Here is a 12,287-nt window from a genome sequence, read left to right on the forward strand (position 1 = left end):
GAAGGAAACAAGTGATCTCGGTCTTGGCCACATCTTAGCCAGAGAATGAAGAAGGGGTGAGAGGGAGGAAGGGATGAGAGGGAGAATGAGGAAGGGATGAGAGGGAGAAAGGAGGGAGAGAGAGAAAGGAGGGAGAGAGAGAATGAGGAAGGGATGAGAGGGAGAAAGGAGGGAGAGAGAGAATGAGGAAGGGATGAGAGGGAGGAAGGGATGAGGGAGAAAGGAGGGAGAGAGAATGAGGAGGGAGAGAGAGAATGAGGAGGGAGAGAGAGAATGAGGAAGGGGTGAGAGGGAGAAAGGAGGGAGAGAGAGAATGATGAGGGATAAAGGAGGGAGAGAGAATGAGGAAGGGATGAGAGGGAGAAAGGAGGGAGAGAGAGAATGAGGAAGGGATGAGAGGGAGAAAGGAGGGAGAGAGAGAATGAGGAAGGGGTGAGAGGGAGAAAGGAGGGAGAGGGAGAATGAGGAAGGGATGAGAGGGAGAAAGGAGGGAGAGAGAGAATGAGGAAGGGGTGAGAGGGAGAAAGGAGGGAGAGAGAGAATGAGGAAGGGGTGAGAGGGAGAAAGGAGGGAGAGAGAATGAGGAAGGGGTGAGAGGGAGAAAGGAGGGAGAGAGAGAATGAGAGCTTCCTACTTTGATGGGGGAGATGTGGAAGTATTCAAAGAAGCTGAGGCCTGAGTTGTCGGTCATGGACGCCTCCATCAATTCAGCCTGTAACATCGCCAAGTCCTTCTCTATCAGCTTGGTCTGGAGAGGGAGAGGAAGAGGGAGAGGGAGAGGGAGAGGGAGAGGGAGAGGAGAGAAAGATTGAGACAATTGAGATCATGATCGAAAGATAAATACAACACACACATGTTGAATGAATGGAATCTCACGTGAGGTACTGAAGTCCCACGTGTCCACTACCCACCCAACCCTGCTCACTTCACAGACGTGTTTAGTAAAATGTCCACAGAAATTTAAAGGGTTGTTTTTTTACCAAGCCAGCCTCGATCCACGTAACGGGAGTCTAACACCATTTAGCAGTAATGCATTGAACATACAACAGCCTCTTGGCTTCCTCAGGTTAATTCAACAATATTCATTTATTTTCCTACTGAAAAAAGTATCATTCATTATCCACATAGAAAAAGGTTAAGTGGTTTGTCTGTGTGTGTTTCAGTAACAGGGGTCAACAGGGTCTGGATGGCTCCTAGGAAGGCTAAGTGGTTTGTCCATGTGTGTTTCAGTAACAGGGGTCAACAGGGTCTGGATGGCTCCTAGGAAGGCTAAGTGGTTTGTCTGTGTGTGTTTCAGTAACAGGGTCTGGATGGCTCCTAGGAAGGTTACGTGGTTTGTCCATGTGTGTTTCAGTAACAGGGGTCAACAGGGTCTGGATGGCTCCTAGGAAGGTTAAGTGGTTTGTCCATGTGTGTTTCAGTAACAGGGGTCAACAGGGTCTGGATGGCTCCTAGGAAGGCTAAGTGGTTTGTCTGTGTGTGTTTCAGTAACAGGGTCTGGATGGCTCCTAGGAAGGTTACGTGGTTTGTCCATGTGTGTTTCAGTAACAGGGGTCAACAGGGTCTGGATGGCTCCTAGGAAGGTTAAGTGGTTTGTCCATGTGTGTTTCAGTAACAGGGGTCAACAGGGTCTGGATGGCTCCTAGGAAGGGTAAGTGGTTTGTCATGTGTGTTTCAGTAACAGGGGTCAACAGGGTCTGGATGGCTCCTAGGAAGGCTAAGTGGTTTGTCCATGTGTGTTTCAGTAACAGGGTCTGGATGGCTCCTAGGAAGGTTAGGTGGTTTGTCTGTGTGTGTTTCAGTAACAGGGGTCAACAGGGTCTGGATGGCTCCTAGGAAGGCTAAGTGGTTTGTCTGTGTGTGTTTCAGTAACATGGTCTGGATGGCTCCTAGGAAGGTTACGTGGTTTGTCTGTGTGTGTTTCAGTAACAGGGGTCAACAGGGTCTGGATGGCTCCTAGGAAGGCTAAGTGGTTTGTCCATGTGTGTTTCAGTAACAGGGGTCAACAGGGTCTGGATGGCTCCTAGGAAGGCTAAGTGGTTTGTCCATGTGTGTTTCAGTAACAGGGGTCAACAGGGTCTGAATGGCTCCTAGGAAGGCTAAGTGGTTTGTCCATGTGTGTTTCAGTAACAGGGGTCAACAGGGTCTGGATGGCTCCTAGGAAGGCTAAGTGGTTTGTCTGTGTGTGTTTCAGTAACAGGGTCTGGATGGCTCCTAGGAAGGTTACGTGGTTTGTCCATGTGTGTTTCAGTAACAGGGGTCAACAGGGTCTGGATGGCTCCTAGGAAGGTTACGTGGTTTGTCTGTGTGTGTTTCAGTAACAGGGGTCAACAGGGTCTGGATGGCTCCTAGGAAGGTGAAGTGGTTTGTCTGTGTGTGTTTCAGTAACAGGGGTCAACAGGGTCTGGATGGCTCCTAGGAAGGTTAAGTGGTTTGTCCATGTGTGTTTCAGTAACAGGGGTCAACAGGGTCTGGATGGCTCCTAGGAAGGCTAAGTGGTTTGTCCATGTGTGTTTCAGTAACAGGGTCTGGATGGCTCCTAGGAAGGTTAAGGGGTTTGTCTGTGTGTGTTTCAGTAACAGGGGTCAACAGGGTCTGAATGGCTCCTAGGAAGGCTAAGTGGTTTGTCCATGTGTGTTTCAGTAACAGGGGTCAACAGGGTCTGGATGGCTCCTAGGAAGGCTAAGTGGTTTGTCCATGTGTGTTTCAGTAACAGGGTCTGGATGGCTCCTAGGAAGGCTAAGTGGTTTGTCTGTGTGTGTTTCAGTAACAGGGGTCAACAGGGTCTGGATGGCTCCTAGGAAGGCTAAGTGGTTTGTCCATGTGTGTTTCAGTAACAGGGTCTGGATGGCTCCTAGGAAGGTTAGGTGGTTTGTCTGTGTGTGTTTCAGTAACAGGGGTCAACAGGGTCTGGATGGCTCCTAGGAAGGCTAAGTGGTTTGTCCATGTGTGTTTCAGTAACAGGGGTCAACAGGGTCTGGATGGCTCCTAGGAAGGCTAAGTGGTTTGTCCATGTGTGTTTCAGTAACAGGGTCTGGATGGCTCCTAGGAAGGTGAAGTGGTTTGTCTGTGTGTGTTTCAGTAACAGGGGTCAACAGGGTCTGGATGGCTCCTAGGAAGGTTAAGTGGTTTGTCCATGTGTGTTTCAGTAACAGGGGTCAACAGGGTCTGGATGGCTCCTAGGAAGGCTAAGTGGTTTGTCCATGTGTGTTTCAGTAACAGGGTCTGGATGGCTCCTAGGAAGGTTAAGGGGTTTGTCTGTGTGTGTTTCAGTAACAGGGGTCAACAGGGTCTGAATGGCTCCTAGGAAGGCTAAGTGGTTTGTCCATGTGTGTTTCAGTAACAGGGGTCAACAGGGTCTGGATGGCTCCTAGGAAGGCTAAGTGGTTTGTCCATGTGTGTTTCAGTAACAGGGTCTGGATGGCTCCTAGGAAGGCTAAGTGGTTTGTCTGTGTGTGTTTCAGTAACAGGGGTCAACAGGGTCTGGATGGCTCCTAGGAAGGCTAAGTGGTTTGTCCATGTGTGTTTCAGTAACAGGGGTCAACAGGGTCTAGATGGCTCCTAGGAAGCCCTGGTCAATCTTCACAGCCATCTGCTGGACTGTCTACAGCATCTCTTCTAATACTCTGCAATTCTAACATAAAGTAGACATGTTTAAACTCCTTTATTTCCTCTATCCTGTCTGGTTAAGTTCATTCTTCTACCAATAGGGGGCAGTATGTCCATGGTTACACTACATTCCATTCTTCTACCACCAGGGGGCAGTATTTCCATGTTTACAGTACAGTCCATTCTTCTACCAACAGGGGGCAGTATGTCCATGTTTACACTACAGTCCATTCTTCTAACAACAGGGGGCAGTATTCCCATGTTTACACTACAGTCCACCTCCTCGTTCTCCTCAACCCCAGAGCAGAGTACCGGCACCTCTTATAGAATATTATCTCTGAAATATCATGAGTAGCCCCCTTTAATCATGAGCACCAGCCCCCTTTAATCATGAGTACCAGCCCCCTTTAATCATGAGTACCAGCCCCCATTTATGATGAGTACCAGCCCCCTTTAATCATGAGTACCAGCCCCCTTTAATCATGAGTACCAGCCCCCTTTAATCATGAGTACCAGCCCCCTTTAATCATGAGTACCAGCCCCCTTTAATCATGAGACCAGCCCCTTTAATCATGAGTACCAGCCCCCTTTTATCATGAGTACCAGCCCCCTTTTATGATGAGTACCAGCCCCATTTATCATGAGTACCAGTCCCATTTTCTGTCCACTTCAACCATCGCCTCAGAGGCATCTGCATGTGTGTCTGTAGTTACCGTCTGTTGGTCAATGTGTGTTTCAACAGCTGGGGTGAACAGGGCCAGGTGTCTGGTTCTGCAACTGGCTGGGTCCCTAGCCGTGTCCCTGGCCCGTGTCCCTGGCCGTGTCTGTGTCTAGGTCAGTTACCTTCTGTTTGTCCACATGCGATTCGGCAGCTGGGGTGAACAGGGCCAAGATGGCTCCCAGGAATCCCTGGTCAATCTTCACAGCCATCTCCTGGACCAGAACCATGAAGTACCTTTAACACAGATCACAGTATGACTACTGGGTCAGAGAGACTGGTGGAGGACTCACCCTGAACTAAAACACAGATCACAGTATAACTACTGGGTCAGAGAGACTGGTGAAGGACTCACCCTGAATTAAAACACAGATCACAGTATAACTACTGGGTCAGAGAGACTGGTGAAGGACTCACCCTGAACTAAAACACAGATCACAGTATGACTACTGGGTCAGAGAGACTGGTGAAGGACTCACCCTGAACTAAAACATCACACTAAAACTACTGGGTCAGAGAGGCTGGTGAAGGACTCACCCTGAACTAAAACACAGATCACAGTATAACTACTGGGTCAGAGAGACTGGTGGAGGACTCACCCTGAACTAAAACACAGATCACAGTATAACTACTGGGTCAGAGAGACTGGTGAAGGACTCACCCTGAACTAAAACACAGATCACAGTATGACTACTGGGTCAGAGAGACTGGTGAAGGACTCACCCTGAACTAAAACATCACACTAAAACTAAATATCAAACCAAGGACTACGTCTCTTTACCTATGAAAAAGAAGAGTGTACACTAAACAGAAGTGTGTACACTAAACATAAGTGTGTACACTAAACATAAGTGTGTACACTAAACATAAGTGTGTACACTAAACATAAGTGTGTATACTAAAAGGAAGTGTGTACACTAAAAGGAAGTGTGTACACTAAACAGAAGTGTGTACCCTAAACAGAAGTGTGTACCCTAAACAGAAGTGTGTACCCTAAACAGAAGTGTGTACCCTAAACAGAAATGTGTACCCTAAACAGAAGTGTGTACCCTAAACAGAAGTGTGTACCCTAAACAGAAGTGTGTACCTAAACAGAAGTGTGTACCCTAAACAGAAGTGTGTACCCTAAACAGAAGTGTGTACCCTAAACAGAAGTGTGTACACTAAACAGAAGTGTGTACACTAAACAGAAGTGTGTACACTAAACAGAAGTGTGTACCCTAAACAGAAGTGTGTACCCTAAACAGAAGTGTGTACCCTAAACAGAAGTGTGTACCCTAAACAGAAGTGTGTACCCTAAACAGAAGTGTGTACCCTAAACAGAAGTGTGTACCCTAAACAGAAATGTGTACACTAAACAGAAGTGTGTACCCTAAACAGAAGTGTGTACACTAAACAGAAGTGTATACACTAAACAGAAGTGTGTACACTAACAGTGCAGGGGGTATAAGCAGAAGTGTGTACCCTAAACAGAAGTGTGTACCCTAAACAGAAGTGTGTACCCTAAACAGAAGTGTGTACACTAAACAGAAGTGTGTACCCTAAACAGAAGTGTGTACACTAACAGTGCAGGGGGGGTATAAGCAGAAGTGTGTACCCTAAACAGAAGTGTGTACCCTAAACAGAAGTGTGTACCCTAAACAGAAGTGTGTACCCTAAACAGAAGTGTGTACCCTAAACAGAAGTGTGTACCCTAAACAGAAGTGTGTACACTAAACAGAAGTGTGTACACTAAACAGAAGTGTGTACACTAAACAGAAGTGTGTACACTAAACAGAAGTGTGTACCCTAAACAGAAGTGTGTACACTAAACAGAAGTGTATACACTAAACAGAAGTGTGTACCCTAAACAGAAGTGTGTACACTAACAGTGCAGGGGGGGTATAAGCAGAAGACTCACTTGAACTGCGTGACCTGACTGTGTTGGTTAAACCTGGTGATGATGCTGACGTCCATAAAAGGCTTTGGTTCTAAGGAAGAAAGACAGAGAGGACCAATTAGAGAACAGCATTAGAGAACACACACACAGCCAGCCAGAGGTTACCTGAGTCCAGAGCGATGGACTTTGGAGGAGGAACAGGGGGGAACACAATGGGGAATAAAGCTCCAGTCAGCTGGTTGTTACCTCAAGACAAGTCCAGCAGATGGACAAGGGTTTAATATCACCACAGATTCAAGACAAGGGTTTAATATCACCACAGAGGAGGGTTTAATATCACCACAGGTCAAGACAAGGGTTTAATATCACCACAGATACACCGTAAGGGTTTAATATCACCACAGCGTCAAGACAAGGGTTTAATATCACCACAGATACACCTGGTTGTCCACAAGGGTTTAATATCACCACAGATACACAAGACCGTTTAATATCACCAAGACAAGGGTTTAATATCACCACAGATACACCGTCAAGACAAGGGATATCACCACAGATACACCGTCAAGACAAGGGTTTAATATCACCACAGACAAGGGTTTAATATCACCACAGATACACCGTCAAGGGTTTAATATCACCACAGATACACCGTCAAGACAAGGGTTTAATATCACCACAGATACACCGTCAAGACAAGGGTTTAATATCACCACAGATACACCGTCAAGACAAGGGATTTACATATCACCAAGACAGGGATATCACCACAGTCAAGACAAGGGTTTAATATCACCACAGATACACCGTCAAGACAAGGGTTTAATATCACCACAGATACACCGTAAAGGGTTTAATATCACCACAGATACACCGTAAAGGGTTTAATATCACCACAGAGATACACCGTCAAGACAAGGGTTTAATATCACCACAGATACACCGTCAAGACAAGGGTTTAATATCACCACAGATACACCGTAAAGGGTTTAATATCACCACAGATACACCGTAAAGACAAGGGTTTAATATCACCACAGATACACCGTCAAGACAAGGGTTTAATATCACCACAGATACACCGTCAAGACAAGGGATATCACCACAGATACACCGTCAAGACAAGGGTTTAATATCACCACAGATACACCGTAAAGACAAGGGTTTAATATCACCACAGATCTCCCAGACACCGTCAAGACAAGGGTTTAATATCACCACAGATACACCGTCAAGACAAGGGTTTAATATCACCACAGATACACCGTCAAGACAAGGGTTTAATATCACCACAGATACACAGTCAAGGGTTTAATATCACCACAGATACACCGTCAAGACAAGGGTTTAATATCACCACAGATACACCGTAAAGACAAGGGTTTAATATCACCACAGATACACCGTCAAGGGTTTAATATCACCACAGATACAGTAAAGACAAGGGTTTAATATCACCACAGATACACCGTCAAGACAAGGGTTTAATATCACCACAGATACACACAGACAAGGGTTTAATATCACCACAGATACACCGTAAAGACAAGGGATATCACCACAGATACACCGTAAAGACAAGGGTTTAATATCACCACAGATACACCGTCAAGGGTTTAATATCACCACAGATACACCGTCAAGGGTTTAATATCACCACAGATACACCGTAAAGACAAGGGTTTAATATCACCACAGATACACCGACAAGGGTTTAATATCACCACAGATTCGATACCGAAAAAGGGTTTAATATCACCACAGATACACCGTCAAGACAAGGGTAGGGGTTAGGTCAGGTATATATCACCAGGTTTAAGAGGGTTAGTGTACACTGTAAGTAGGTAATATGTAGTCAAGACAAGGTTCACCACAGTGTGTTTAGTATATGTAGGGGTTAGGTGTAGGGGTTAGGGTGTAGGGTATATGTAGGGGTTAGTGTGTAGTATATGTAGGGGTTAGGGTGTAGGGGTTAGTGTGTAGTATATGTAGGGGTTAGGGTAGATATGGGGTTAGGGTAGTATAGTATATGTAGGGTTAGTGTAGTATATGTAGGGTTATGTAGGGGTTAGTGTGTAGTATATGTAGGGATTAGTGTAGGTGTAGGGGTTAGTGTATTGTAGATATGTAGGGGTTAGTGTGTAGGGGTTAGAGTGTTACCTGTAGCCAGTGTAGCTGGGCCCGGAGACTTCTCTGATGAGGCGACTGTTTAAACTCCACCTGAATCCCAGACAGGAAGTTCCTCCTGATAGTACTGGAAAAGGGCTGACGCATCACCATGGGAACCTTCCCAAAGTTCACCTGCATGGGTAAAGGAGGTAAATATTCACATCCGTGTCCGTGTCCTCTACCCCGTGTCCGTTCCCCCTACCCCGTGTCCGTTTCCCCCTACCCCGTGTCCGTTTCCCCCTACCCAGTGTCCGTTTCCCCCTACCCAGTGTCCGTTTCCCCCTACCCAGTGTCCGTTTCCCCCTACTCCCGTGTCCTTTCCCCCTACCCGTGTCCGTTCCCGCCTACCCCGTGTCCGTTTCCCCCTACCCCGTGTCCGTTTCCCCCTACCCAGTGTCCGTTTCCCCCTACCCCGTGTCCGTTTCCCCCCTACCCCGTGTCCGTTTCCCCCTACCCCGTGCCCGTTTCCTCCCTACCCCCGTGTCCGTTTCCCCCTACCCCTACCCCGTGTCCCCTACCCCGTGTCCCCCTACCCCGTGTCCCCTACCCCGTGTCCCCTACCCCGTGTCCCCTACCCCGTGTCCCCTACCCCGTGTCCCCTACCCCGTGTCTATCAAGCTGTCAGGCATTCCCTTGGCAGCGAGAGCCTCTCAGTGCATGCTGCAGGGTACCAAAGAGCCTCTAGGTGGATGCTGCAGTGTACCCAAGAGCTTCTGGGTGGATGCTGCAGTTTACCCAAGAGCCTCTCTGTGGATGCTGCAGTGTACCCAAGAGCCTCTCTGTGGATGCTGCAGTTTACCCAAGAGCCTCTCTGTGGATGCTGCAGTTTACCCAAGAGCCTCTCTGTGGATGCTGCAGTGTAACCAAGAGCCTCTCGGTGGATGCTGCAGTCTACCCAAGAGCCTCTGGGTGGATGCTGCAGTCTACCCAAGAGCCTCTCGGTGGATGCTGCAGTGTAACCAAGATCCTCTAGGGGGATGCTGCAGTGTACCAAAGAGCCTCTCTGTGGATGCTGCAGTTTACCCAAGAGCCTCTAGGTGGATGCTGCAGTGTACCCAAGATCCTCTAGGGGGATGCTGCAGTGTACCCAAGAGCCTCTCGGTGGATGCTGCAGTGTACCCAAGAGCCTGTCGGTTGACACTGCAGTCTACCCAAGAGCCTCTCGATTGATACTGCAATTTACCCAAGAGCCTCTGGGTGGATGCTGCAGTCTACCCAAGTGGCGTTGGGGAGCAACTTCTTGCACGCGCGTTACCACTCCACTATATCTCCTTGTCATGGCTTTTGCGCCATCAGTACTGATACCAACATGAGAAGCAGCTACGTTTGGCAACCGATGGACCGTTAGTGGAATTCCCTTGAGAGAGTAGCGGTTAATGTGATTGGATGTTCATCATTTGACTAGGCTGTAAGTGAGAGTAACGGTTAATGTGATTGGATGTTCATAATTTGACTAGGCTGTCAGTGAGAGTAACGGTTAATGTGATTGGATGTTCATCATTTGACTAGGCTGTCAGTGAGAGTAACGGTTAATGTGATTGGATGTTCATCATTTGACTAGGCTGTCAGAGAGATACACGGTTAATGTGATTGGATGTTCATCATTTGACTAGGCTGTGGATGTTCATAATTTGACTAGGCTGTAAGTGCTGAGTAACGGTTAATGTGATTGGATGTTCATAATTTGACTAGGCTGTCAGTGAGAGTAACGGTTAATGTGATTGGATGTTCATCATTTGACTAGGCTGTAAGTGAGAGTAACGGTTAATGTGATTGGATGTTCATAATTTGACTAGGCTGTCAGTGAGAGTAACGGTTAATGTGATTGGATGTTCATAATTTGACTAGGCTGTAAGTGAGAGTAACGGTTAATGTGATTGGATGTTCATAATTTGACTAGGCTGTCAGAGTAACGGTTAATGTGATTGGATGTTCATAATTTGACTAGGCTGTAAGTGAGAGTAACGGTTAATGTGATTGGATGTTCATAATTTGACTAGGCTGTAAGTGAGAGTAACAGTTAATGTGATTGGATGTTCATAATTTGACTAGGCTGTAAGTGAGAGTAACGGTTAATGTGATTGGATGTTCATAATTTGACTAGGCTGTAAGTGAGAGTAACGGTTAATGTGATTGGATGTTCATAATTTGACTAGGCTGTCAGTGTATTCGACATTGTGTTTTTATTTCGCTGAACACTCGATGGTTTAAATTTATTTTTGGTCGTGAAATTAGGCTCCTCCGGCAAGGAAAAAAACATTACCCAAATGTATCGCCCCGTTAGAAAAATAAATGGACTGTTTAAATATATTATATATATATATATTTAAACGTGAATCACATTTTTATTTGGCGTGCCCCGACGGAATACCTTGGGGTATACCTGCTCTATTCCCATAAAGTAGTTCAGATAGTTTGGGTTCCAGACATCTCTAATAAAATAGATCAGATGGTTTGGGTTCCAGACATCTCTAATCAAATAGATCAGATGGTTTGGGTTCTAGACATCTCTAATCAAATAGATCAGATGGTTTGGGTTCCAGACATCTCTAATCAAATAGATCAGATGGTTTGGGTTCGAGACATCTCTAATAAAATAGATCAGATGGTTTGGGTTCTAGACATCTCTAATAAAATAGATCAGATGGTTTGGGTTCTAGACATCTCTAATGAAGCAGATCAGATGGTTTGGGTTCTAGACATCTCTAATAAAATAGATCAGATGGTTTGGGTTCTAGACATCTCCAACAAAGCAGATCAGATGGTTTGGGTTCCAGACATCTCTAATAAAATAGATCAGATGGTTTGGGTTCTAGACATCTCCAACAAAGCAGATCAGATGGTTTGGGTTCCAGACATCTCCAGTCTAGAATAGTCCTATATATTTTGGGACCTAACCCATGTTAACAAACTGTCTGGTTCTGTCTGGTTCTGTAAAATCCAGATCAGTATAATGAACTGGTCTCAGCAAGGACTCAGTTGTTCAGTTGATACCCCCCCCTTGTATGTCCGTAATGCCCTCTATGAAAAAATATGGATGCCTTGCGGCCAAAGTGGCCCGTTGTGCCCTTGGGCTGAATAATTACAAATCCCTTCTCCCGGCTGACAATCACCGTAGCCTCCTCCGAACCAACTCACAGTGTGATGGTCATACCTCTAAGTTGGTCTCCAGTTTGACCCAGCCGGGTTCAGGTGTGCCTCCAGCCAGGTGTTTCTGGTAGGCCTTCTCTGAACCAACTCACAGTGTGATGGTCATACCTCTAAGCTGGTCTCCAGTTTGACCCAGCCGGGCTCAGGTGTGCCTCCAGCCAGGTGTTTCTGGTAGGCCTTCTCCAACAGCCTGATGTTCCTCTGGTTGAAAGGCTTCCATCGGCTCTTAGGTCTCATCTCCCACACCACACCAGAGCTGAGACCAACAGGCATCATCAAACATCACCGTTCAGAACAATACCTTCATTTACATCTGAGGGACCAACTTCTACACAAGGGTCTGTACGTCTGTGACTATGGTTGGGTGTGTCTGACTGACTGTCACTGTGTGTGTCTGACTGACTGTGTCTGACTGACTGGCTGACTGTGTGTGTGTGTGTGTGTGTCTGACTGACTGACTGAGTGTGTGTGTGTGTGTGTCTGACTGACTGACTGTCTGTCTGACTGACTGACTGTGTCTGACTGACTGACTGACTGTGTCTGACTGACTGACTGTCTGACTGACTGTGTCTGACTGACTGTCTGACTGACTGTGTCTGACTGACTGTCTGACTGACTGTGTCTGACTGTCTGACTGACTGACTGTCTGACTGACTGTCTGTCTGACTGACTGACTGTCTGACTGAGTGACTGTGTCTGACTGAGTGACTGTGTCTGACTGAGTGACTGTGTCTGACTGAGTGACTGTGTCTGACTGTGTCT

The 12,287-nt window shown here is 46.6% G+C and overlaps 1 protein-coding gene across 1 annotated transcript in view; it reads right to left on the reverse strand.

Annotated features, from left to right (window-relative positions):
• The window catches only part of LOC121838833 (vacuolar protein sorting-associated protein 13C-like), a gene marked incomplete at its 5' end in the record, with an annotated part of 62,280 nt that overhangs the window by 15,505 nt on the left and 34,488 nt on the right, over positions 1-12,287 (reverse strand). Inside the window, 6 exon segments of the mRNA XM_042313417.1 lie at positions 635-748; positions 4,453-4,564; positions 6,228-6,297; positions 6,372-6,451; positions 8,365-8,507; positions 11,634-11,781. Coding sequence (XP_042169351.1) covers positions 635-748; positions 4,453-4,564; positions 6,228-6,297; positions 6,372-6,451; positions 8,365-8,507; positions 11,634-11,781 — 667 coding nt within the window.

This window comes from Oncorhynchus tshawytscha, unplaced genomic scaffold (assembly GCF_018296145.1).
Source record: "Oncorhynchus tshawytscha isolate Ot180627B unplaced genomic scaffold, Otsh_v2.0 Un_contig_4409_pilon_pilon, whole genome shotgun sequence".
Classification (NCBI taxonomy): domain Eukaryota; kingdom Metazoa; phylum Chordata; class Actinopteri; order Salmoniformes; family Salmonidae; genus Oncorhynchus; species Oncorhynchus tshawytscha.